This window comes from Spermophilus citellus (genome assembly GCF_964194105.1).
Source record: "Spermophilus citellus genome assembly, chromosome: 1".
NCBI classification, from domain to species: domain Eukaryota; kingdom Metazoa; phylum Chordata; class Mammalia; order Rodentia; family Sciuridae; genus Spermophilus; species Spermophilus citellus.
Genome location: NC_138182.1, coordinates 39,105,454 through 39,131,704, shown reverse-complemented (window position 1 = coordinate 39,131,704; position 26,251 = coordinate 39,105,454). Strand labels below are relative to the sequence as shown.

The 26,251-nt window shown below is 40.9% G+C and overlaps 1 protein-coding gene across 1 annotated transcript; it reads left to right on the top strand.

Moving 5' to 3' along the window:
- Window positions 1-25,199: 25,199 nt before the first annotated feature.
- ARL11 (ARF like GTPase 11) lies at window positions 25,200-25,994 on the top strand. The gene has a single exon (XM_081279086.1). It carries the CDS (start codon window positions 25,209-25,211, stop codon window positions 25,797-25,799), a length of 591 nt encoding a protein of 196 aa, XP_081135212.1. The 5' UTR covers window positions 25,200-25,208; the 3' UTR covers window positions 25,800-25,994.
- The last annotated feature ends 257 nt before the right edge of the window (window positions 25,995-26,251 follow it).

Below are 26,251 nucleotides of genomic sequence, written 5' to 3'. Positions count from 1 at the left end.
TATAGTTCTCGAAACACTGGCCAGAACAATTAGACGAAAGAAATTAAAGGCATAAAAATAGGAAAAGAAGAACTTAAATTGTCACTATTTGCGGGTGACATGATTCTATACCTAGAAGACCCAAAAGGGTCTACAAAGAAACTACTAGAACTAATAAATGAATTCAGCAAAGTGGCAGGATATAAAATCAACACACATAAATCAAAGGCATTTCTGTATATCAGCGACAAAAATTCTGAAATGGAAATGAGGAAAAACACTCCATTCACAATATCCTCAAAAAAAAAATACTTGGGAATCAACCTAACAAAAGAGGTGAAAGATTTATACAATGAAAACTACAGAACCCTAAAGAGAGAAGTAGAAGAAGATCTTAGAAGATGGAAAAATATACCCTGTTCATGGATAGGCAGAACTAACATCATCAAAATGGCGATATTACCAAAAGTTCTCTATAGGTTTAATGCAAGGCCAATCAAAATCCCAACAGCATTTCTTGTAGAAATAGATAAAGCAATCATGAAATTCATATGGAAAAATAAAAGACCCAGAATAGCAAAAGCAATTCTAAGCAGGAAGTGTGAATCAGGCGGTATAGCGATACCAGATTTCAAACTATACTACAGAGCAATAGTAACAAAAACAGCATGATACTGGTACCAAAACAGGCGGGTGGACCAATGGTACAGAATAGAGGACACAGAGACTAATCCACAAAGTTACAACTATCTTATATTTGATAAAGGGGCTAAAAGCATGCAATGGAGGAAGGATAGCATCTTGAACAAATGGTGTTGGGAAAACTGGAAATCCATATGCAACAAAATGAAACTGAATCCCCTCCTCTCGCCATGCACAAAAGTTAACTCAAAATGGATCAAAGAGCTTGATATCAAATCAGAGACTCTGCGTCTGATAGAAGAAAAAGTTGGCTCAGATCTACATATTGTGGGGTCGGGCTCCAAATTCCTTAATAGGACACCCATAGCACAAGAGTTAATAACAAGAATCAACAAATGGGACTTACTTAAACTAAAAAGTTTTTTCTCAGCAAGAGAAACAATAAGAGAGGTAAATAGGGAGCCTACATCATGGGAACAAATTTTTACTCCTCACACTTCAGATAGAGCCGTAATATCCAGAGTATACAAAGAACTCAAAAAATTAGACAATAAGTTAACAAATAACCCAATCAACAAATGGGCCAAGGACCTGAACAGACACTTCTCAGAGGAGGACATACAATCAATCAACAAGTACATGAAAAAATGCTCACCATCTCTAGCAGTCAGAGAAATGCAAATCAAAACCACCCTAAGATACCATCTCACTCCAGTAAGATTGGCAGCCATTCTGAAGTCAAGCAACAACAAGTGCTGGTGAGGATATGGGGAAAAGGGTACTCTTGTACTTTGCTGGTGGGACTGCAGATTGGTGCGGCCAATTTGGAAAGCAGTATGGAGATTCCTGGGAAAGCTGGGAATGGAACCACCATTTGACCCTGCTATTGCCCTTCTCGGACTATTCCCTGAAGACCTTAAAAGAGCATGCTACAGGGATACTACCACATCGATGTTCATAGCAGCACAATTCACAATAGCTAGACTGTGGAACCAACCCAGATGCCCTTCAATAGATGAATGGATTAAAAAAATGTGGCATCTATACACAATGGAGTACTATGTAGCAATAAAAAATGACAAAATCATTGAATTTGCAGGGTAATGGATGGCACTAGAGCAGATTATGCTTAGTGAAGCTAGCCAATCCCTAAAAAATAAATACCAAATGTCTTCTTTGATATAATGAGAGCAACTATGAACAGAGTAGAGAGGAAGAGCAGGAAGAAAAGATTAACATTAAACAGAAACATGAGATGGGAGGGAAAGGGAGAGAAAAGGGAAATTGCATGGAAATGAAGGGAGACCCTCATTGCTATACAAAATTACATATAAGAGGTTGTGAGGGGAAATAAACAAGGAGAGAAATGAATTACAGTAGATGGGGTAGAGAGAGAAGATGGGAGGGGAGGGGAGGGGGGATAGTAGGGGATAGGAAAGGTAGCAGAATACAACAATTACTAATACGGCATTATGTAAAATTGTGGATGTGTAACCGACATGATTCTGCAATCTGCATTTGGGGTAAAATTGGGAGTTCATAACCCACTTCAATCTAATGTATGAAATATGATATGTCAAGAGCTTTGTAATGTTGTGAACAACCAATAAAAAATAATAAAATTAAAAAAATAATAATAAAAAGAAATAAAGGTATTGTGTCCATCTACAACTAAAAAAATTTTTTTAAAAAGCCATAATTGTGGAGAATCACAGAAACTTATATGGGGATGAAGATATAGCTCAGTGATAGAGCACTTGCTTAGCATGCATAAGACCCTATATACAACCCCCAGAGCAGCATAAATAAATAAGAGAAAAGAAAAAAGAAAGATAAATTTAATATGGACTAGATATTAGAAGATATCGGATCACAGGTTTGAAGCCAGCTTCAGCAACTTAGCAAGACTGTAAGCAACCAAGCAAGACCCTGTAGCAAAATAAAAAATAAAAGGAGGGGGCTGGGATTGTGGCTTAGTGGTAGAGCACCGGCCTTGCACGTGTGAGACTGGGTTTGATCCTCAGAACCACATAAAAATAAAAAAATAAATAAAATAAAGCTATAAAAAAGAGTTTAAAAAAAAAGAAATGGGGATGTGGCTCAGTGGTTAAGTAAGTGTCCCTGGTACCAAAAACAAAAAGAAGAAAAAGAAGCTATTTGGGGATTACTGTTCTTTTAGGTATGATAGTAATTTTGAAAATGTCCTCATTTTGGGGAGATGGCAATAGTATGTAAGGACAGAATATAACCAAAAATGTAATACTATACATATTCATAAAGAAAGGGTACAATGATGAAAAGTTAACAATTGCTAAATATATGAATTGTTTTTTGCAGTGTTCTTTAAACTTTGAAATTTTTCTTACTAAAAGGTTCGAAGTTCTTAGGATGAAATATGACCTATATACTCCAAAGTGAGAAAGCAGGACATTTCAGTAATTTGTTTATTCTAAAAGGTCTTTTGAATTGTATCACATGCTACCCACTGTATTAAGCTCTGGTTTTACATGGGTGAATAAAATAATAATGGTCTCTTTTGTGGGTGCTGTACCACTTCCCCCAATTTCTCCTTTAAGACTGAATGATTTAGCCAGGTACAGTGGTACACATCTGTAATCCCAGAGGCTTGGGAGACTGAGGCAGGAGGATCAAAGCCACCCTCAACAATTCAGTGAGACCCTAAACAGCTCAGCAAGACCTTGTCTCTAAATAAAATACAAAAAGGGTCGGGGTGTGGCTCAGTGGTTAAGTACCCCTTGGTTCAATCCCTGATTTAAAAAAAAAAAAAAGACTAATGAAAGGATTTATTCCCTCAGTTTCTGGGAAGCTTCTGACAGCTCTTTTCAGTGATTATCTTGGCTAAAGAAAACTGCCTTTGGGGCTGAGGATATAGCTCAGTTGGTAGAGTGCTTGCCTCGCATGCACAAGGCCCTGGGTTCAATCCCTAGTACCACACACAAAAAAATGGCTGCCTTACCTAAAGTCATTCCCCTTCTAGGGACAGCCTGCAACATAAGGCTAAGACCTAACTCCCTCAACAGGGGCCAACTCTAAAGACTCATCTCAGCTTTGGAACTCCCTCTGGGATGGGCTGGGGCCTGATTGTGACTAGATTGCCACTCTTGCTCCCATCTCTTTCCTCTACAAGTCCTGAGAGCCATGACCATTGAGAGGCCATGAATAAGTAAGCAGAATGACTCATTTCATCAGCCACCCTCTTCAGCATAATGGATTAATAAACAGAGAAGACATAGTAGCAAAGAGGGAGGCTATACATGAGCCCAGCAGCATGACCTCCGCCCACTAGTGTGAGTCTACTGCCCTGAACAAATAGTCAATCTGCCACCAACAGAAACCATAGCTGAAATAAAGCACTATCGCCTAGCATGCACGAGGCCCTGGGTTCGATCCTCAACACCACATAAAAATAAATAAACAAAATAAAGGTATTCTGTGTAACCAAACAATTCACAAAATTTAAAAAAATAAAATAAATTCTCTCTGGGTACACTGTGGACAATAGAGTGGACAAGAGGAGACCATTAAGGAGATTATTGCAGCAGCAATAAAAGATGCCCAACCAAAATCTGTTCTTTCCCTCCAAACCCTGTCCTTGATGCCCAGGACCCTGGAATTCCCTGCAGAGACAGCTCCGATCAACTTTCAAGACCTGCATAGGCCTCTTCCCTAGGTCCATATCCCCCAAGGACAGATTACATAATGTTGAACCATGAGTGCCCAGGGAGTTGACTCCGTGGGGAATGTGGACAGAATTGGAAATGGAGTGTTTAGAAGCATGTGTGTGAAGCCCCTTACAATACAAGATAAAACAAGAATTGAGAAAGAACAGGGATGAGTTGAGAGGCAGGTGCCAGGATAATAGTCACTCACTCCCCTTCCAAATTCTAATATGGAACCCATTGGATTTCAAAAAGTCTAAATTTGAAGTTAGGTTATTCAGGTCATTATAAAGCTTCGTTTGTTAAGATAGGAGGATAGGACATATTTTATTTAACAAGGTGTTAGCTTGATCTTTAACTTGTACATATTTAGATAGATGGTATATGGACACCATTTGAAATTTTGTTTTGGGTCTTACAAATATTAGGGATGATCTGAAAGTCACACTACCTACAAAGATACAATGTGGACTGAAAGCTGGCTTCTTATTGCAAATCATTGATGCCAGAAGATAACAGAATAACACCTTCAAAATGATAGGGGAAAATATTTGTTAATCTAACAATCAGTTAAATTAGCATTCAAAGGTGAAAATAAAAAATAAAGATTTTTTTTTTTTTTGGTACCAGGATTGAACCCAGAGGCACTTTACCACTGAGCTACATCCCCAGCCCTTTTAATTTTTTTCCTTTGAGACAGGGTCTCCCTAAGTTATTTAGGGCCTTGCTAAATGGCTAAGGCTGACTATGAACTTGCAATCCTCCTGCCTTGGCATCCTGAATTGCTGGGATCACAGTGTCACCACCACATCTGGCCCAATAAAGACATTTTTAAACCAAGATTAAAAGCATTTCCCACTCACAGATCCTTGCTGAAAGAAATTCTGAACCATGTAGTTTAGAAAGAAGAAAAATAATCTCAGCAGGAAAGATTAGGAAACAAGGGTCAATGAATGTACTACCAGCAAAACATGGGTAGACACACTGGAAAATCTAAATGTACATTGCCCATAAAAAGTGACTAATTTTTAGAGGATAAGCACAAGATAGAACTAGAACAATAAATGATAATAAAATAGAAGATGAAAGGCAAAATTCAAAATTAAAACATTCTAAGTCCTAATGTTAAAATTTGCAGCTATAACTTAATATTTTTAAGGAAAACATCTAAATCAAGTATATATATATATATATATATATATATATATATAGAGAGAGAGAGAGAGAGAGAGAGAGAGAGAGAGAGAGAGAGAAGAACAAATGGTTGAGGAGAGGTTTTAAAAGCAAAACTAGTTTAATTGGTAGTACATATAAAATAATCCTCATTTCAATATGGAAAAACAGGCACTATTTGTTCTCTTAAAATTTCTGACTATAAAATACCAGCTCAGTCACTATTGTTCCTTAATTGTAAAATCTTATTCATTGATGGGGAAAACTTTATGAGAGCTGTTTCTTGTTATTCTTATAAAACTTCATGAAAGAAAGATACATATGAAGATGTTAGGGAAAATCTCATTGACTTGGGGCTTTTAAATAAATGAGTCAGTCATCAATAACTATTTGCAAAGAATTCCACTATTTCCTGTGAGCAACACAAACTTTAAAAAAAGGCACAGGCCCTGTCACCAGGGAGTTTACAATCTGAGTAGGTAAAATCAAGCTTTATAAACATACCTGAAAAATAACAGCTAGCCCAGGAGAGAGAATGATAGGAATCTGGGATTGGTATATGTGTTCTGGTTCAGTGGCGCTGGGAAAGTCTTGGAAGGCTTTCGCAGATTACATGAAATTTAGTCTAGGCTTTCAGAGGTAAAGTTTCATTAGTCAGAGAAAACTGAGGATTGGCATGAGCAAAAGTGCTGAAACAGCAAAAGGTTCTGGAGTCAGGAAACAAGACAGCTGAATAAGCATTGTGGAAAATACTGAGAAGAACCATTGAATGAATCATAAAAAGGGCTGAAGTAAACCACGAAGGAGTAATTTTAAATGCAATTTTCAAGATGACACTACCTTGAATTTTTATCTGATTTTCCTTCTTTTATCTCCCATTGATTTTTTAAATGCAGCAGCTATAAATACAAAATATTAACTTTCTACAAGTTATATCTATGAATAATTCAGATTTTTCACTGCATCTACAATTTTATTTCCTGTACTTTCTCTAGCTTTAGAAAATTTTAAGAAATAAATAAATGAGTAAAAGGCCATATCAGCTAAGTGCTGGGGCACAAGCCTGGGATCCCAGCAGCTCGGGAGATGGAGGCAGGAGGATCGAAAATTCAGAGCCAGCCTCAGCCACTTAGCAAGGACCTAGTAAGTAACTTAGAGAGACTCGGTCTCAAAAGAAAAAATAAAAAGGGCTGGGGATGTGGTTCAGTGGTAAAGCACCCCTGGGTTCAATTCCTAGTACCGGAAAAAAGAAAAAAGAAAAAGGCCAAATCATGTGTACTGCAAGACAGAATCACCATTCTGTTGCTTGTGTTTTAAGTTGTGTGTTAGGCTTTTGGTTTGTAATATTGAGTAATGATCTTAACAGAGCTACTCATAGGCATGAAGCACTCCTCCAAGCCACGATTCGGGGACCAAGTGCCCTTCCCTTTTGTGGTTCCACCATCTTTAACAAAATGATTCCCAGAGTCTTTGCAAAGTGTTAAAAAAAAAAAAAAAAAAAAGGAGAATCACAATGGGAGATTGTGAACTAAGCCTAGAGGTGGCAAGCAGCTTCTGTCACAGGGCCACAACTAACTGCTAGTGAAGATGGGACATGTGGTTTAGCTATTTGCTAAGGAAGAAAAAGAAACAGTTTGATAACTTGTTAGCCAATCTTTGCCATACATACATGTTTTTCCATGTAACCCTAACAACCCATAAAATATATACTATATGTTATACCATGTTACAGATGGGGAAAGTAAAATTTTCATGGACTGAATTCCCTACCTAATATCTCACTAATACATGGCAGAATTCAGATTCAAACTAGGTACCCTAACTCTGGAAATCATATTCCTAACAAAGCTAACTGCAGTCTGACTGATATTCTTTACTAAAGAAGAATATTCAGGTTTTCCTTAGTTATGAGAGAGGTATGACAATTTAAGGACTGTAATTCAATCAACCCATCTTTTAGAGATGAAGAAATTGAGATTGAGAAGTAGACTGTCTGAGTGAAGGTCAAATTATTGCTGTTCAAGTACCATACAAGGAAAAGTGACATTGTTTTAGTGAAAATATAATCTTGACAACCTAATAACTTAGGTCATCCTTTTGTGAACTAACTTCCTTCCTTCCTTCCTTCCTTCCTTCCTTCCTTCCTTATTTCCAGTGCTGGGAATCAAACCCAGGGCCTCTGCATGCTAAGCAAGTGCTCTACCACTAAGCTACACCCCAGCCCCGTGTCATCCTTCTAATAGTTAATTTCCTAAACTATATGGTTTAATATATGCAAGTGTTAAGATTTGGTGAATAATGCAAGCATTAAGTTTTTTTTTTTCTTGATTTTTTTTTTTTTTTTGCCCTGAGAAAGAGGACGTTGCTATGCAGAGTGAGCCTGCCACCATGTGGTGTGGGCCCAGATCTAGCATCCATTGAATGTTTCAACCCGGTTTGTTTTGTTGTCACCAGAATTTTTACTAATCACTTTAGATTCAATTTTGCCTGATGAAATTTATACTCAGCTAGGGTATTTCTATAGGCTTAAATACTTTTATTAAATGTCAAGATACGCTGTTTCCTCCGACTGTAAAATTCTTGCAGTATTTCCAAATCTGCTGCAGGACTGACCAATATTTGAAGTACATTCACGAAAGAACCGTGTCAGTGCTTCACAAACGAGGACAAAAACTCAGCAATTAGTAGGACCTATCCTCTGAGAAGGCAGAATTCCCAACCACACACATAGGTAGTATGAAGGACTGTTCAAAAATGGATGAAGCATCCTCACTGAAGGAACATCAGAATTTACGATCTACATGCACTCATGCGGCAAATTTCATGTGTAACCAAATTTCAAAAATCTGGCAATAAAAAATATAACTATTTTCTGTGAATCATATTAATTTGTCTGTAAGAAAAACAAAATACAGAGCTGAGGATGTTGCTCAGTGGGTAGAGTGCTTGCCTAGCACACACAAAGCCCTGGTTTCATCCCTAGCAGGACAAAAAATAAAAATAAAACCCAAAACAAATAAATGACAGTTGCTGTTTCTATTTATTCATAATCTAATCTGAAGGGTCATCAAACTAAAAAACCTACAGAAAATATTACATTTAATAATAAAATACTAGAAGCAGTATTTTTTGTGGTATTTTTTGCTTGTTTTTGTGGTGCAGGGGATAGAACCCAGGGCCTTTTGCATGCAAGGTATGCACTCTACCAACTGAGCTATATCCCCAGCCCAAGAGTTTATTCTTGAATGAATGCTACAGCATCAGGTGAGAACTGAGAGTTCTTATTTCTTAAGTGAAACACCTTCCAGCTCTAGTGGCAGAAAAACAGCCCTACTGGCTCAAGGTATCAGAGAATGTAATTTTGAGCAGCACAAGAGATGGATATTTAAGTGGGGAAATCTATGAAAGCCACAGGAGGTCTGAGATCCAAAAGTTGAGTATAAAGTGCTCAAATCCCTGTGACTGCTAAACTACAGAGACACACAAGAGACCTCAGGAAGCCTAATGAAAAAACAAGCAGAAATTAGAGAGAAGTCAGCCTTCAGAAGACAGAACTGGCCGGGCAAGGTAGTGCAAACCTGTAATGTCAGCAGCTCAGGAGGCTGAGGCAGGAGGATCGAAAGTTCAAAGTCAGCCTCAGCAATTTAGCAAGACCCTAGCAACTCAGCAAGACCCTGTCTCAAAATAAAATAAAAAAGAAAAAAGGTCTGGGGATGTGGCTGAGTGGTTTAAGTGCCCCTTAGTTCAATCCCCGGTACCAAAAAAAAAAAAAAAAAGAACTTGATGAAAGTATGGTATTGCCAAGAGAAGAGGTAGGGAATCTCAATAGAGAAATAAAAATTTAAAAAGGAGGGCTGGGTTGTAGCTCAGTGGAGAGAGAGAGGGAGGGAGGAGAGAGAGAGAGAGAGAGAGAGAGAGAGAGAGAGAGAGAGAGAGAGAGAGAGAGAGAAAGTGCATAAGAATGGCTGTAAAATGGGGGAGGGGTAAAATGCAGAGAATAGGAGTTTTCTTTTCTCTACCGGATACAGTAACATTAAAGATATTCATTAAACTAATATGATATTAGAAAAATCTACATTTAGAATCATGAAATAAAATGAAGGATGCAGAAACATCCAAACCCACATATATCCAATTAAATATGTGAGCTTAGTGTACAATAAAAATGATCTTTTGGGCTGGGGTTGTGGCTTGGTGGTAGAGTGCTTGTCTAGCATGTGCGAGGCACTGGGTTCGATTCTCAGCACCACATATAAATAAGTAAATAAAATAAAAATAAGGCACTAGGTTCCAATCCAGCACCCCCCCCAATTACTATTATTATTATTAAGATTTGTTTTTATAGTCCTCCAGCACATGGTCTATGTTGGTGAATGTTCTATGCTCCTTGATCTTACCCCTATTTGACAAGGCAGTGTTCTGTTCCAATGTGGAAAATAAGACCCACCTAGAAAAGGCTGGCAGCCTCCATGCTAAGAAATAGATTGCATGCTACCTTGAAGGTGACAGATTTCATTTACTTGAAGAATAAGAACTTGAAGGGCTGGGGATGTGGCTCAGTGGTAGAATTCTTGCCTGACATGTGCAAGGCTCTGAGTCCAATCCCCAATGCTGCAAAACACAAACAAAAGAACATGAACTCTCCATCTTATCATGCTTTCTGATTCCTATGTCCTATTTATTACATTGTTCTATTTATCCTCAGAGAGACACAATGAAATAAGGATGACTTTTTTTTTTACGGTGCTGGGGATTGAACCCAGGGCTTTGTGCATGCTAGGTAAGTTCAATATCACCGAGCTGTATCTCAGCACAAGGATGCCATTTTTTAAAATTTAGAAAACAAGGAGTCCTTGGAAATTAGAAATGCAATAACAGAAATGAACATCTTAATGGAAAGATTGAAAGGCAATGGTAAAAAAAATTTACCATATAAGGAAAAATATATTTTTAAAAATTAGAGAATAAATCATAGTACAACAACAAATAATAGAAGTTTCAGAAAAAAGAGAACATAAAAAATGGAGAGGAGAATTCAAGATAATTTGCTCATAGTAGTAAGTAACAGAGTGAAGGGCCAATTAAGTGTCCTACACAATGGATGAAAACAGACTTCATACCAACCAAGACATAGGAATATAAAATTTCAGAATTTCTGGAAGAAAAGATTCTATAATCTTCCAGAGAGAAAAATGACATAGTCACTGATTAAGAGTCAATCCAGGGACTGGGATTATGACTCAGTGGTAGAGGGCATGCCAAGCATATGGGAGACACTGGGTTCAATTCTCAACACCGTATATAAATAAACAAACTAACTAATTAATTAATTAATTAATTAATTAATTAAAGAACCATCAACAACTAATAAATTTTTTTAAAAAAAATGGCAGGGGTTGGGGCTGGGGTTGTGGTTCAGCTGTAGAGCACTCGCCTAGCATGGGCAAGGTCCTGGGTTCGATCCTCAGCACCACATAAAAATACATAAACAAAATAAAGGTATTGTGTGCAACTAAAAAATAAATATTAAAAAAAAAATGGCAGGGGTTGTGGCTCAGTGGCAGAGCACTGACCTAGTATGTGTGAGATACTAGGTTGGATTCTCAGCACCACATATAAATAAATTAATAAATAAAGGTTCATCAACATCCAAAAATAATTTTTATATATATATATATATATATATATATATATATATATATATATATATATATTTATATTTTAGACTCAGTCTAGTTTGGCATTCTCAGCAGCAATAGTAGAAGCCAGAAAACAATGGACCAATATCTTCAAAGTTCTTAGGGAGGAATGACTTTCATTCTAGAATTTCATACCCAGCCAAATTATCAGCCCTTTGTTAAAAGTACATCAAACTGTTGATCCTCATTACCTATGAGGAGGGAAAAGGTTATGTAGTGGGTGAATTTAGGAATTTTTGCCCTGCAGACATTTATGTTGTTTGACTCTAATACAGCAACATGTTTCATCCTTACTTAAAGTTATGGTTTGGATCTAGAATGTCCCTTAGCTCACATTGAAAGCATGGCATCCAATGCAGTAAGGCTCAGAGATGGGATTTTTAGGAAATGATGGGATCATGAGGGCTCTAACATCATCAGTGGATTAATAATTTGAACAGACTGATGGCTGGTAACTCTAGGCAGGTGGGACAAGGTTGACTGGAGGAAGTAGGTCTCTGGGTGTGACCTTGGATTATATCTGTCCCTGGCCCCTTCTTCGTTTTGCTTCCTGGCTGCCATGAGTTGAGTAGCTTTCCTCCAACATGCCACTCCACCACGATGTTCTGCCTCACCTCAGGTATAAAGGAATGGCGCCAGCTGACAACAGATTGAATCCTCTGAAACTATGAGCCAAAACAAACTTTTCCTTCTCTTGTCATGTTCTTGTCCTGTGTTTCGATCACAGTGATAAAAGCTGGCTAAAACACTTACCCAGGGTTTTCAAACAAAGGAAGAGAATTGAATTAAATGCTGCACATTGTTGCACATGTTAATGGTAAATTTTTGTGGGAAATCTAACAAACTCTAAGTGCTGATTTGATTTTTTTTTAAACTACTCAATGACCTTACAACATCCTTCCTAATCAAATTGGAGGTTTGGTGTTTTGTTTTTCTTTTTCCTGCCAACTAAAAATACACTATCCAACTCAGGAAATGCGGCTGATTGAATAGCAGCTGCTGCTGAGGGCCTACTTTACATATTGAAACCAACCTTGGAAGAAAAATACCTAAAGCTCGCTGTGTCAGCTCCTGTTTTGAAGCAAGCCTGAAGCCGTCACACAAGTTTGTCTTGGCCTCCACATGGTCCTGCCTGCATAGTTTTAGGAGAAAGTCTCTTGCTACTCTTTCTTTCCTCCCTTAGTGCAAGGAAACTTCCTGCAAATACTAGAAAATCTACTTCAGTGCAAAGTTAACATTCTCCAGATCTTTCTTACGCTGGAAGTAGATCATCCATCCATTGCCAATTCCTTTTTTCCTTCATTATTGATGAGAAAAAGATCCAGTGCCAAGATATTTCTGCCTAGATGGGGAGAGAGAATAAAAAGATAGGCATAAAAACTTTCCCCAGTTTTGCCATGTTCTTCACTTGGTTATATAAAAATATCATCACCAATAAAATAGGAAATGCAAATAGCAGGAAAGTTCTGAAAGATGAGTTGTGCTATAAGTAGAAAACACAAGGCACTTAATGTGACAGCTCAAAGTACAATTTTAATGCAAACTAGGATGTTTAAGAAGGATCTATAATCTGCTTATGTTTTAATCTATGTTGAATACTGTTACATGGTATTCTAGTCTTCATACACAAGAACATCAAAGGCTAGGATGTAGCTCAGTGGTAGGGTGCTTGCCTGGCATGCATGAAGCTCTAGGTTCAACTCCCAGTATGGCAAAAATGGGGAAAAAAATGTTGATTCTGCAACATGGAGATGCATTTTGAGCAATTGTAAAAGAAATAATGTGACAGAGTATGTAGAGTATTTCTCATAGCTGTGCGATAAAAATTGCATTATAGGCTGGTGTGGTGGCAAGTTCAAGGCCAATCTGAGAAACTTAATGAGACCCTGTGTAAGAATAATAATAAAGCTGAGGGCAGGTCTGGGGATGTAGCTCAGTGCTAGAGTGCTTACCTAGCATAGGCAAGGATGTTCAGACTTCAGTACCCCAAAACAAAACAAAATAGATTAAATAATAAATTATCCCAGGTACTACTAGGTTCCGATTTTGTCTCCCATAGTGCACATGTTGGCTACTTAATCCCCAGTGCAACTGTGTTGACAGGAGGAACCTGTGGGAGTGATTAGGACACAAGGGCAGAGCCGTCATGAGTGGAACAATGTTGGCTATCAGGAGAATGGGTTAGTATGAGTATAAGTTTGGGCCTCTTTGCTCTCTGCTACTTTCTTGCCCTTCTGCCTTCTGCCATTGACTGATACAGCACAAAGGACCTCCCCAGATGCTGACGTCATGCTCTTGAACTTCCCAGGCTCCAGGAAAGTATACCAAATAATTATTTTTCTTTATGAATTACCTAGTTTATGGTATTCTTTTGTTTTGTTTTTGGTACTAGGGATTGAACCCAGGGGTGCTTTACCACTTGAGCTACATCTCCAGTCCTTTTTATTTATCATTTTGAGATAAGGTCTTTCTAAGTTGCTGAGGCTGACCTGAAACTTGTGATCCTCCTGCTTCAGCCTCCTGAGCTGCTGGGATGACAGGAATGCACCAAACACCACGCCTGGCTAGTCTATGGTAGTCTGTGATAGCTACACAAAAAGGACTGAGACACGGGATAACACAGAGAGAAAGAAGCAGATCTGGGGCTAAAATGCACATCTTAATTCTTCAACCTGTGTTTTTCCTAATTTATGATGAAGATTTACTGATAAAACCACACTGCTTCATTTGTAAGATAGCAGGTAGGAATTACTGCAGCATTCCCTCTGGTTTTAAAATTTTGGACTTGATAGCTGAGCACGGTGGCACACACCTATAATCCCAGGGGCTCAGGAGGCTGAAGCAGGAGGATTCCAAGTTTGAAGCCAGCCTTAGCAACTTAGCAAGACCCTGTGCAACTTGGTGAGATCCTGTCTCAAAGTAAAAAAATAATAAAAAGGGCTGGGGATGTGGCTCAGTGGTTAAGCGCCTCTGGGTTCAATTCTCAATGTGTGTGTGTTTGTTTTACTTGATGACCATGCAACACCAGCAGCAAAAATTTTGAGAATTGATCCTTTGGTTCATGAGTGTGATGACTGGGTGGTCACATTATTGTGTGAGATGTGCCTCCCTCTAAACCTTGTTACAACTTCGGCATATTACCCATCTGATGTGAAAAAAAAAATTGAGCATATGAGATATACCTGCATGTGTGCATACACAAAGAAACAGACAGACACACATATGCTGTTAACCCATGTTCAAAGACAAAGCTCTTGGAATACAGCATTGCCTGTACAGAGAATCTTCTGTCATGGAACACAGTGAATGGGATTGCAGCAGACATTGTTGCCCACCCAACACCATCCCTGCTTTCTTCTTACTAAGACTAGCACTATTTTATCCAGATACTGGGGGTAACATTCTCAGAGAAACTGAACCCAGCCTGGCCATGCCAAGGAATTTCATTTCTCTTGGTCAATGAGATAAAAGGGGAAATTGGCAGCTTTGGGGAGATATTTCCTTTTTGATTAAATAGATACACACACACACACACACAAACACACAATAAGAACACACCTTTCCCTTCTTCCTGCTCTTCAATTCAGCTGTGCGAGGATAAGATGTTTGGTGTTGCTACACCAGGGAAGGAAACATCACCTGTAAACTGATGGTGCCAAAGCAGAGAATGGAAAGAGATGGGCTCCTCTGTGACACTCTGCAGACCAACCCAGATCTACCTCACTGCAGACTCACTGTCCTGGGAGAATGAGAAAACCTTCTTTCTGCCCTTGCAGCTGGGTGTTCTCTAACTTCCAGCCCAAAGCATCCTCACTCTGCCTCTCTGAGTCTCAGCTCTGTTCTTTTATAAAATGATGACAATTACACCTGGCAGGGTGGTTGTGAGGAGGAAATGAAATAATAAAATACCTAACATAAAGGAACTCAGTAAATGGCCGCTACTAACATTGTAAGCATGATAACTATGATAAATCCTCAACAGTGGGAATGTCCTCTGCACTCTGTCAATCTCTCTGTGACAGCTGGCACATTTCCCCTACGACAGTGGCCTGGGGACAGTACACCCAGCTCCTATCTTCTCTATGTGTTGAGGAGCTCAGCCATGGGTGCTTTAGGCCTGGGAGCCAAAAGGCCCAGCCCACAGGGGAAAAGAAAATTGAAATCATGTGAGATTGAAGCATAATTGATAGAGCAACATAACATCCTGAGAGATGGAAGCAAGCCGTAAAACGTTCATTTCTTGGATCCTAGAAATCCCAACTCTGCCAACCCAGCCAACAGAAATGAACCCAGTGAAAAGGAAAAAAGTTGATTCACAAAATCTTTAATTCAGCAGTTTTTTGCAGACTTGACAAGGGGGAAACCAAAACATTTCCCCTTAAAGTAGTGGAATGATGAAGCCAACACAATAATTTTTATTAAAGACTATGTAGGAGTAAGGCGATGTCATTTTTGACATAAATGAAAAATACATCCAATCAGAATACCAGAGTGTACGCACACTCTTCTTATCACCACCTGGAGCACGGCTGCGGTTAGGCTGGCTATAATTGGCACCAAGGGCATTGGAACACAGGAAATGAGGGACTGCCAATTGCTGTTTTCTCTCTTTACTAAGATTATTAGTGGTTTTCAAAACAGCCCAGCAGCCAAGTGCAGAGCTGGAGGTGCTGGGGGAAGCAAAGGGACCGATGGTCCCACCACCTAAAAAGCTGCACCCAGAGAAGGCATCTGAGGCAGAAGCCCCAAACCCAGGACTCATGACCCAGGCAGCCATGAAGATGTACTGCAAAGGCTACCAGCTCCGCAGACACCGTGAGGAAGCAAAGAGCCTCTGAAACCTGGGAGGGAGGGAACTCAGGAATCCTTGCCCTTGCTTTTGCTGGGCAGATATTTCTGGTAGAATGTTTCCTATCGACTACTCTCTATGAATACTGTGTATGGCCAGAGTACTAGAAAAGCATGAGCAGACAGATTTCTGTCCTTTAAAGGAATTCTCTGGAGGGCCACATATTAGCCCATGAAACCAATTACCTTAGAAAAGGCACACAGCTACCACAAACACGTGTTTGAAAAGCATGTTAAAAAATAAGATAAATATATGTTTGCATACTGTAGGGCTTCTGTGTTTAGGATTGGGGTCTAACTTCGTGATTGTGACATGCATGCTTGGTAACTAGGAAGTCTCTGTGCAAAGCCACAGAATGCCTGACTGCTAGGAACTTTCTGTGCAAACATGGGACACTGGCTACTGGGAAACTCCTGTGCAAAAGCTTGGGATGGCTGGCCGCTCTACCAATGCTCTTCATGAGTGAGCCTGTTTCCCAGGCTCGGAATGCCCAGCAGCTTCCCCTTGAAGCTATTAGGATAACTATGCAGGTGCACTATCTGATTTCCATGGTCATGTCCTTGAAGGAAAGGGGACTCTGTGTTTGTATTAACCTGGACCTTATCTCAGTTAGCTAGCACTCAGGGTTAAAGGAATACTAGTTAGAATGTAGTCATGGTGATGGGTAATATATAACTTTTGGGGGGTTAATAAATGCAGCAGGAGAGAGAAGCGGCCACCTTTGTCTGCCTGCTTCTACACTGTGTGTGTGTGTGTCTGTCCTTTGTTCGCCTCTTCACAGGTTTTCTTCACAGGGTTCTTTACAGCATACTGTAAACATAAGTCACATATATTTACAATCAACTGTCTACTACATCCCATGACTGTCAACTTAGGTCTTCATACATCCACATTCTGACTCAATCGTGAACGTGGAGTTCTTGCTGGTAGTTGACTTGCATGGTTTTCATGAATTCTCCATTGTCTGCTTCCATGCCACCCACCATGGCACAGACCGCCAAGGCAGTGTCATGTTCCCCGATGGCCCACAGGATGCAGGTAGGAGCAGCCTCCCTGCATGAACAAGACCACATGTCGCCTTGAAGAAACAGAACTCACTGACTCGGAGGGCAAGAAGATGGACCTCTGGCTGTCACCAGGATGGCTTCTGGTTTGGGGTCTCTGTCCTCCCACAACTTTGGGTCCCTTATTAATTTCTTTCCCCCCAATTATGTCTTCCTCTATTGTTGGGCCCTAAAACAGAGCAAGTCACTTTTTTTTTTAAAACAAATATTTTACAATGTCCATTTCCTTTTTTCTTCCCCTATTTCTTCTCCCTCCTCCTCATCCTTCCCTCACCCTCTGGAAGGGTTGGACTCAGAACCTCACAGATGCTAGGCAAGTGCTCCTACCTGAGCTACACCCCCAACTCTACAATGTCTGTTTCTTAAATCTAGAAATGCAAATTGTAAAGGATAGAATCTACCTAGTACTTGCATAATCTTTAAAAAAATCAGGATAATGATGTAACATAAGGAACAAATAAGAGGAAAGTAACTTAATAAGATGACACATAATTCTATATGTAAATGCTCAGACCCAATTGCACTGATAAAGCATCTAATAAAGCATCTAAAGGCAGAACCCATGTGAGCATGATGCACCCAATACAGGGTTTGCAGCATCTTTTTTTTTTTTTTTTAAAGAGAGAGTGAGAGAGGAGAGAGAGAGAGAGGGGGAGAATTTTTAATATTTATTTTTTAGTTGTCGGCGGACACAACATCTTTGTTGGTATGTGGTGCTGAGGATTGAACCCGGGCCGCACGCATGCCAGGCGAGCGCGCTACCGCTTGAGCCACATCCCCAGCCCGGTTTGCAGCATCTTACCAGCAGCTTAAATGTCATGCTTCTGTTCAAAGTGGTGCTGTTGATGATATGATATTCTGAACAGTCCACAGTAAAGCTCCAAACAAATAAAGTGCAAAATTTCCACAATTTACATATGTTTCAGGTTAGTTGTGGTTTTTCTCCCAAAATGTTCATGTACTGGACATTTGGTCCCCAACCTGGTGGTGATGTTGGGAGGTGGTGGAGCCTTTAAAAGGTGGAGCCTAGAGGGAAGTAATTGGGCCCTGGGGATTAACGCTGTCTTGCTGAAGTTCTAGCCCTCCTATGACTACAGCAGTGCTTTCAGAAAAGGTTATACATGTATTTTGTACAACAAGACCCTCACTGTTATACAAATACATGTATGTAGATGGGAGGAAAAAAAAAAGAATAGCGTTACCGGAGATTGGGTAGAGAGAAGTGATGGGAGGGGAGGGAAGAGGAGGGGGGGAAAGGAAGGACAGCAGAATAAACTAGACATTATTATTGCTGTGTGTATATACGTGACTGCATGACCAATGTGATTCTGCAACTTGTACACTCAGAAAAATGAGAAATTATATCCCATCTGATTCAAATGTATGATATGTTAAGGTCATTGTACTGTCATGTGTAACTAATTAAAAAAAAAAAAGAAAAGGTTGTTATAAAACAAGACTACACACAGTCATTTCCCTTTCCACTCCTCTGGCCATCTTGTGAGGCAGCCAGGGCACCCTCACTAGGATGCAAGTGCTATGCTGTTGGGACCCTCCAACTACCAGGAATGTGAATCAAATAAGCATCTTTATTTCATAAGCTATTCAGTCTCAAGTATTTTGTTATATCAATGGAAAATGGACTAAGATGATGTATTAAGTACATTTCTGTAAAGCATAGTATATGTGAAAATCATGTGGAAAATAGTTTGTACTGGTATAAAAGAACATTTGATTCTAAAATCAGATTTGGTGGGGAGGGGTCCTGGATAATGAACCCAGGGGCACTTTACCACTGAGCTATATCCCCAGCCCTTTGAAGCAGGCTTTGCTTAGGGGTTTGCTAAATTGCTGAGGCTGGCCTTGAACTTGTGATCCTCCTGCCTTAGCTTCCCAGGTTACTAGGATTACAGGTGTGCATCACTGTACCTAACTAGGTTTTCTCTTTCTCTCTTTCTTTCTTCCTTTTCTTTTCTTTTTTTTTTGTTCTGGGGTTTGAACCCAGTGGTGCTTTAACCACTGAGCTATACCCCCAGTCCTTTTTATTATTTTAATTTTGAGCCAGGGTCTCATTAAATTGCCCAAGCTTGCCTTGAACTTGGGATCCTCCTGCCTCAGTCTCCTGAGTCACTGGACTACAGGTACACAATACAATGCCTGGTTGGAATCAGGTAATTTTTAAATAGTGTTTTTTTAAAATCACATAAATGTCTGGGACATTCAAAAGTTGAATTAAAAGTCAAGAAACATTCACTGTGCAGAATTCTTCTGGGCATTATAAGATGTCTAGAATCCCTGCCCCCAGCCCCAGAGTTCCTAGAGCTTGCTCTAATCATACTCTCAAAGTATGTGAGTATTTTTAGCTACTAAGCCTGAGAGAACCACTGGGCTAAGTAGCTGAGTCAACCTGTGCTCTTTCCCCACTTTTCTCCACCCAGGAAAAACCTCACAATAGACATAAGAACCTGTAAACAGTCGCAGAGCATGGTGGTGCGTGTAATCCCAGCAGCTTGAGAGGCTGAGACAGGAGGATCATAAATTCAAAGCCAGTCTCAGCAACAGCAAGGCGCTAAGCAACTCAGTGAGACCTTGTCTCTAAATAAAATACAAAATAGGGCTGGGAATATGGCTCAGTGGTAGAGTGCCCCGAGTTCAATCCCTGGTACAAAAAAAAAAAAAAAAAAAAGCACTGTAAACAGTCATCCATAGCCACAAGGCACCTGTACAACCATGCCAAATTCAGACATATGTCTCAGGGCTCCACAGGTTTCCTAAGAAATTATAATCACAGATGTAGTTAAATTCTCAGAGATTTTTCAACCTTTAGGATGACTGGAGCATTAATTCTTCCCACAAAACCCTTGAAAGATAACTTTGATGTGCTCTGCCTGGCTCTGTCCCTGATTCACTCACTGGGGAGCTGCTGGAGGTAGGAAAGTTGGGGGGTTCCCAGGGCTGCTGACTATCACTCCCCTGCCCTCCTCCATGGATTCACCATGAAAAATAGATGCCTCCTGTTAGCTTCTATGTGCATAGACTATCTCTGGGGAAAACACCTAAGAAAACAACAATGTTGGTGGTTTCCCAGGAAAGGACCCGCATGGCTAGAACACGGGAGTAAGAAGGACTTCCCTGATACTATACCCTTTAGTATCTTTTGAATTTTGTATGGATAGCCTGGAAATATAAATAAATCAAATCTGAGTTTTCAAAGAAACAGTTCTGTTCTCTCTCTCTCTGCTTCCTGGCTGTCTTAAACCATGCAGCCTATCTTTTCTCCACTGTACCCTTCTGCCATGATGTTCTGTCTTACCTCAGGCCCAACACCATGGAGCCAGCTGATCCTGAACTGAACCCCTGAAACCAACAAATATCCTCAGAACCAAGCTATCAAGTGATGAAAATGCCAAGACACACTGAGAGACCAACTGAGCTCCCAGTCAAAACAAGGTGAACTCTCAGCAATGTGAGTGGGAAAATATCTTGGATATTCAGCCATGTCAACCTTGGAAATCTTGTTCCAGTTTTCAACTGACAGGGTTATGAAAGGCTCCAATCAAGAAGTGTCCGTTGGGCTGGGTTGTGGCTCAGCGGTAGAGCACTTGTCTACCACATGTGAGGCCCTGGGTTCCATCCTCAGCACCACAGGAAAATAAATAAATAATATAAAAAGTATTGTGTCCAACTACAACTAAAAATAAATACTTAAGGAAAAAAAATATCCATTGGGGCTGGGGTTGTGGCTCAGTGATAGAGTGCTTGCCTATCACGTGTGAGGCACTGGGTTCAATTCTCAGTACCACATAAAATAAATAAATTAATTAATTAAATAAAGGTATCGAGGACATCTACAACTAAAAAAATATTTTAAAAAAGAAGCATCCATCTAAACCTAGGCAATTCAAGAAACCCAATAGAAAATAATATATATTTTTTTGTTTTTGCTTTAAGCCATTATATTTTGTAGTATGTTATACAGCAATAAACAACTGATCAGGTTTTTATGCACAATTACCCACCCATCACAGCTAATGTAATGCTTTATATCAGCTAGACTTGTGTGGCCCATCTCTGACAACTGTTTAAAATTTGTCACCCAAGATTCTACTCTAGCATGAACTATAATCATTATCCTAGTATTTCTCAAGTATTTTGGATTTCTCAACCGCAAACATCTCAAACTTAAATCATTTACCCTGCTCATCATAAAAAATAAATAAGTAAAATGAGCTGGGGCCGTAGCTTAGCAGTAGAGCACCTGCCTAACATGTTAGGTCCTGGGTTCCTTCCTCAGTACTGCATAAAAATAAATAAATAAAATAAAAGTATTGTGTCTCACTACAGCTAAAAATATTTTTTAAATAAATAACAGACACAGTCCTTGGGGAAAAGCCATTAATTTGAGCATTGCAAGTTGAGAAAGTGAGAGATCAGAGAAAGATGTGGTCACAAGAGGAACAGAAAGGTGAGGGCAGCTATGAAGCTCAGGAAAAGGAGGCTGAACGAGACAACTTTGTGGGCATTTCTCCACCACTTTGCAGGGGAACAAAGTTCCTGTTCTTGCACTCTTCTCTTTTGGACCTATCTATAGAGAAGATAAAAGTAATCACTGGGTTCTGTCCCATGATAAATAATCTCTTAAAAAACCACTAACTTCCCATCATTTCCAAACAAGCTGTTCAGACATGGTTTCCACAGTTGACTTAGTTAATAACCTGTGAGCTCCTCTACCTGCTCCTCCTTCCTTTCCTCCAGGTAGACTGCACAGAAAACCAGCCCCAGATGTTGAGCCAAACAGATCCCTGGAGATGTGGTAAGTAGCAGTCTTCGTTATAAACTGCTTTGTGCATGTGTCGGGGTGGTCATGGCTTGGCCAAAGGCCTGGCTACATATGAGAATTGACAAAAGTATGTTTATAAATTCATACTCTGAACCATGAGGCTCTCTACTCGGGGACCTTCTTGGGATGCCCTGGGGACACTAGAGGTGGGGCCCAAGACCCTTGTCTCTCCTGGTATGAGTGAACCCCTCAGAGCCCCTCTTTCTTTTTCTTAGTATTTATTTTTTAGGTTTAAGTGGACACAATATCTTTATTTTACATTTATTTGGTGCTGAGGATCGAACCCAGTGCCTCATGCATGCTAGAGGAGCGATCTACCACTGAGCCACAACCCCAGCGACCCCTGCCCCGCCCCGCCTTTCTTTTTCCAGATCTGGAAGCCGCAGTCACAAGCCCTCAAAGGTGATCACACTCCACATGTACCAGCCACACTCTGATTTTGATGGCTCTCTGTTCCTTCTTGAATAGTACCATCCCAGGGCCAAGTGCCAGGTTTGGGGCTCAGTACTTGTGCTTTAATTTACTTAATCCTCCCAATAACCCTCAAGTTAGGTATATTGTTACAGCCATTAATCCCATTTTATAACGTAAGAAGGTGAGGCTTAGAGAAACTCAGGAACATGCTTGAGGTGACACAGCTGGTAAGTAGCAAAGGCCAGATGTACACCCCAGGTGGTCCAAGATCAAGGCCCACTGTTATTCTGGGCTCCATGTTGTCTCCCCGGAGAAGCAGCCCTCCCCAGGCTCCCCAGATGGGGGTGTCCACCCTTCTTGGGCTAAAAGGATTGAGGCCTGGTTCTACACAGGAACTCAGGCCACACAGGATTTTGGGAACAACTGGAGTCAGGGTAAAAGTAACCACTGCTTTCCTAGCATTCATCTTCCTTGCCTAACGTAGGATCTTGGTCTCAGGAAAGCTCCTTCACACCTGGGGAGGCCTGATCTCCACGGCAGTGTTCCCAGCTCCTCCCTCTGAATGCCTGTCTAGCCCTTGGAGGGTAGAACCTCCCTAAGACTCCAAGATCAATGCCACAAAGAGACCTCCCAACACCCTGTAGGCTGTCTATATGGCCCCTGGAATCTTTGGAGTGTGGTTCTGCTCTCTCGGTGGATTCTGAGTAACTGATTTTTTTTTTAAATTCTATTTTGTGGCAGAGTCATCTATTATGCAAGGGAGACATAATGTTACTACTCAAGAAAAAAACTAAGCGACAATTTTAATCACCACAGTTCCACCACATTAATGTTACCTTTTAATTTCTATGATTTACCTTCGGTGCCTATTTTTTTTTTTTCATGCAGTACTTTAAAGCTTGTATGGTTCTGTAAATGCAGATGACAAGAGAAAGCTTCTCCAACTCTGTCCACAGAAAGAGCTTCTTCAAAGTATACCAATATTTATTTGGGAATAGCTGATCATTGCAATGGGAACACATGTGTCATGGTAAACTATGTGCTTACTCAAGCAAGTTGAGGCAAGGAGAAGTTTTTAAAGGCAAAACTGCAGAGGATTACATACAATATTTTAAAATAAGAAAACTTGCAAGAACCAATAATAAGAATGGTGTCAAAGATTAAGTAGATAGTTGCTGGGCAGATCTGTCCTTGCAGAAGTATTTTTTTGTGTAAGGTTGTGGTTCTGGCAGTTTTTTTGTTTTGTTTTGTTTTTTATTTTTTTTTAGTGTGTGTGTGTGTGAATTTGTGGTTCTGGCAGTTTTTTGTTGGTGGTGGCGGTGGTGTGTGTGTGTGTATATGTGTGTGTGTGTGTGAATATTTCTTCTCAGATATTTAAGCATAAATGTCTGATAAGACATTCTGTCTTCTTTGTCTATTTATGTATTTATTTATTTATGGTTAAGTCTTGACAATAGTGACTCCTTTTGATTCTGACAACTTCTACAGTCCCAAGCAAATAGAAGAATCTCCAGGTACCAGATAAACACTGATGCATATTCTGGAAGAAGAGAGACTTTCAGAACTCTCCCTGAGATCACAGGACTATGAGGGGAAGAGCAAAAGCAGGCAGCTGAAGCCTGGCCTGGTGGGACACCTCCCTCATCCTAGCTATCCAGGAGGCTGAGTTTTGCAAAGTTTGAGGCCAGCCTGGGCAACTTAGACTCTGTCTCAAAATAAAGTAAAATTTTGAAAAGGGGTGGGGGTGTAGCTCAGTGGTAGAACACTTGCCTAGTATGTATGAGTCCCTGGGTTCAATCTTCAGAGCCACAAAAAATAAACAAACAAATAACTAAATAAATAGGAAGGCAGCTGAACCTACAGACTTCTTCAGGCATAGGATCTGAGTTGCTATGAAACATTATTTGTGGCTGGGCCTGATTCCACTAAGAGCTGAAGAGCTGCAGACATCTCTGTGGCATGTCCCCAGTAGCGAAAGGAAGCAGAAAAAGGAGAAATTGCAATAGCCACAGCACTTCCTTCATGTCTCATTCTTGGGACATGCCTGACCAGCAGACAGCAGCTCCATGGTAGAAGAGAGCTCCAGAGGAGAAACTCTGCCGCCATCTAAAGATAACACTGAGGTAATTTTAATTTTCACTCTTCTCCCTTTGGCAGGAGTGAAGAGAGGCATCTTATTTTCCTCCAAGGCCACTAATACACACTCTCAGAGGTGAGATGTCCCTTTTCCTATCCTACCCATGTTTCTCCTAACTCAGGGACAGGTCTCCTATCTTTGGGTGAGTTCTTCTAAAAACAGGTGGAGTGTTCTGGAGGGCATTTGCCTGGGTGAGTCAGTGGAGGAAACCAGTTGGCAGCCGAGTCATAAATTTGCCCCCAGATAGTGGTTATAAATAGTCACTATTGACAGGACCAGGCTGGGCCTGTGGGGCGGGGGTGTCCAAGGTAGAGGAAGTCAGCAGGCCTAGCTGGGCCTCTCCACCTTGCAAGGAAACCACAGAGCTGTCACTTCCGGGTTTAGGCTTAAAGGAAGCAGAGAGGTCAGAGGCCACAGACTAGCAGACATTGAAGTCCTCTTTCTGTAATTTCGTCTGAACTAGGTCTGTCTAAGTGGAACTCCATTTCCCCTCTTTGCTCTAACTACTGAGGAACGTGAGCCCACGTTTTGTGTCTTCTAGGAGGCCTCACACTCTCCTCTGAAGCAGGCCCCAGCCATCAGCCAGCTGGTGAGGACCCAGGCTCCCTCACTTCCTGGCCCTTTCAACCTGGGTCCTCCTGGAGAGCAGAAGCTCATCTCCGTGCCTGTGTGGGTTTGTGTTCCTTCAGAAAGTATAAAGCCTTTCACGCTGGGACTTAGCAGTGGCCACCATGGGGTCTGTGAATTTCAGAAGTCACAAGGCAGAAGCCCAGGTGATGATGATGGGCCTCGACGGGGCAGGCAAGACCACCCTCCTGTACAAACTGAAGGGCCACCAGGAAGTGGAGACCCTGCCCACCATAGGTTTCAATGTGGAGCCTCTTGAAGCTCCTGGGCATAAGTCAGTGATCCTCTGGGACGTTGGGGGCCAGGCTCAGCTCAGGGCAAGCTGGAAGGACTATCTGGAAGGCACTGAGGTGCTGGTGTATGTGCTGGACAGCACTGATGAAGCCCGCTTGCCTGAGGCGGTGGGTGAGCTCAAAGAAGTCCTGAAGGACCCCAACATGACGGGTGTCCCTTTCTTGGTGCTGGCCAATAAGCAGGAGGCCCCAGACGCCCTCCCGCTGCGGGAGATCAGAAGGAGGCTGGGCCTGCAGTGCTTCGCAGACCGCGGCTGGGATCTCCGGGCCTGCAGCGCCCTCACTGGCCAGGGGCTGCCCGAGGCCTGGAAGAGCCTGCAGGCTCTGCTGAAATCCCGCAGCCGCCTGTGTCTCCAGCTCAGAGGCGGTGGGGCGGGGCACAGGGACCACAAGAAATCCTGACCAGGCCAGAGCGGCTTATCTTGGCTCCTGTGAACCGGAAGAACCAGCTAATCCTGGAGCAACTTCAGCTCCATTTATCAAACCAGAAGTCTTTCTATTCTCCAACAGGATACTTTCTTCTTCTCGGGACTCATTTTCAGTGGTATTTATGTTGAAAATCTTTGAATAACAATTTTATTCTTTGAATAATGGTACTCTAATAAGAAAAGAAAACCCTCAACATGTTTCATTGAATAGCTCATTATCAAGTGTGAATGGAGCAACAAGTGGTCACATAAAGGGAGATGTAAGTTCAATAAAAGGGAGAGGTTTCAAGATCAAATTTGAGTATCATCTGGACACATTTGCCGTCATTATGAGTGATTTTCCCTGATGGCCTCTGGGTATGTGCCACTATCCTTCTTGGTACAAGTAGCCAGAGCAGGTGGGTTGGCTGCCACGGAACCTGCATT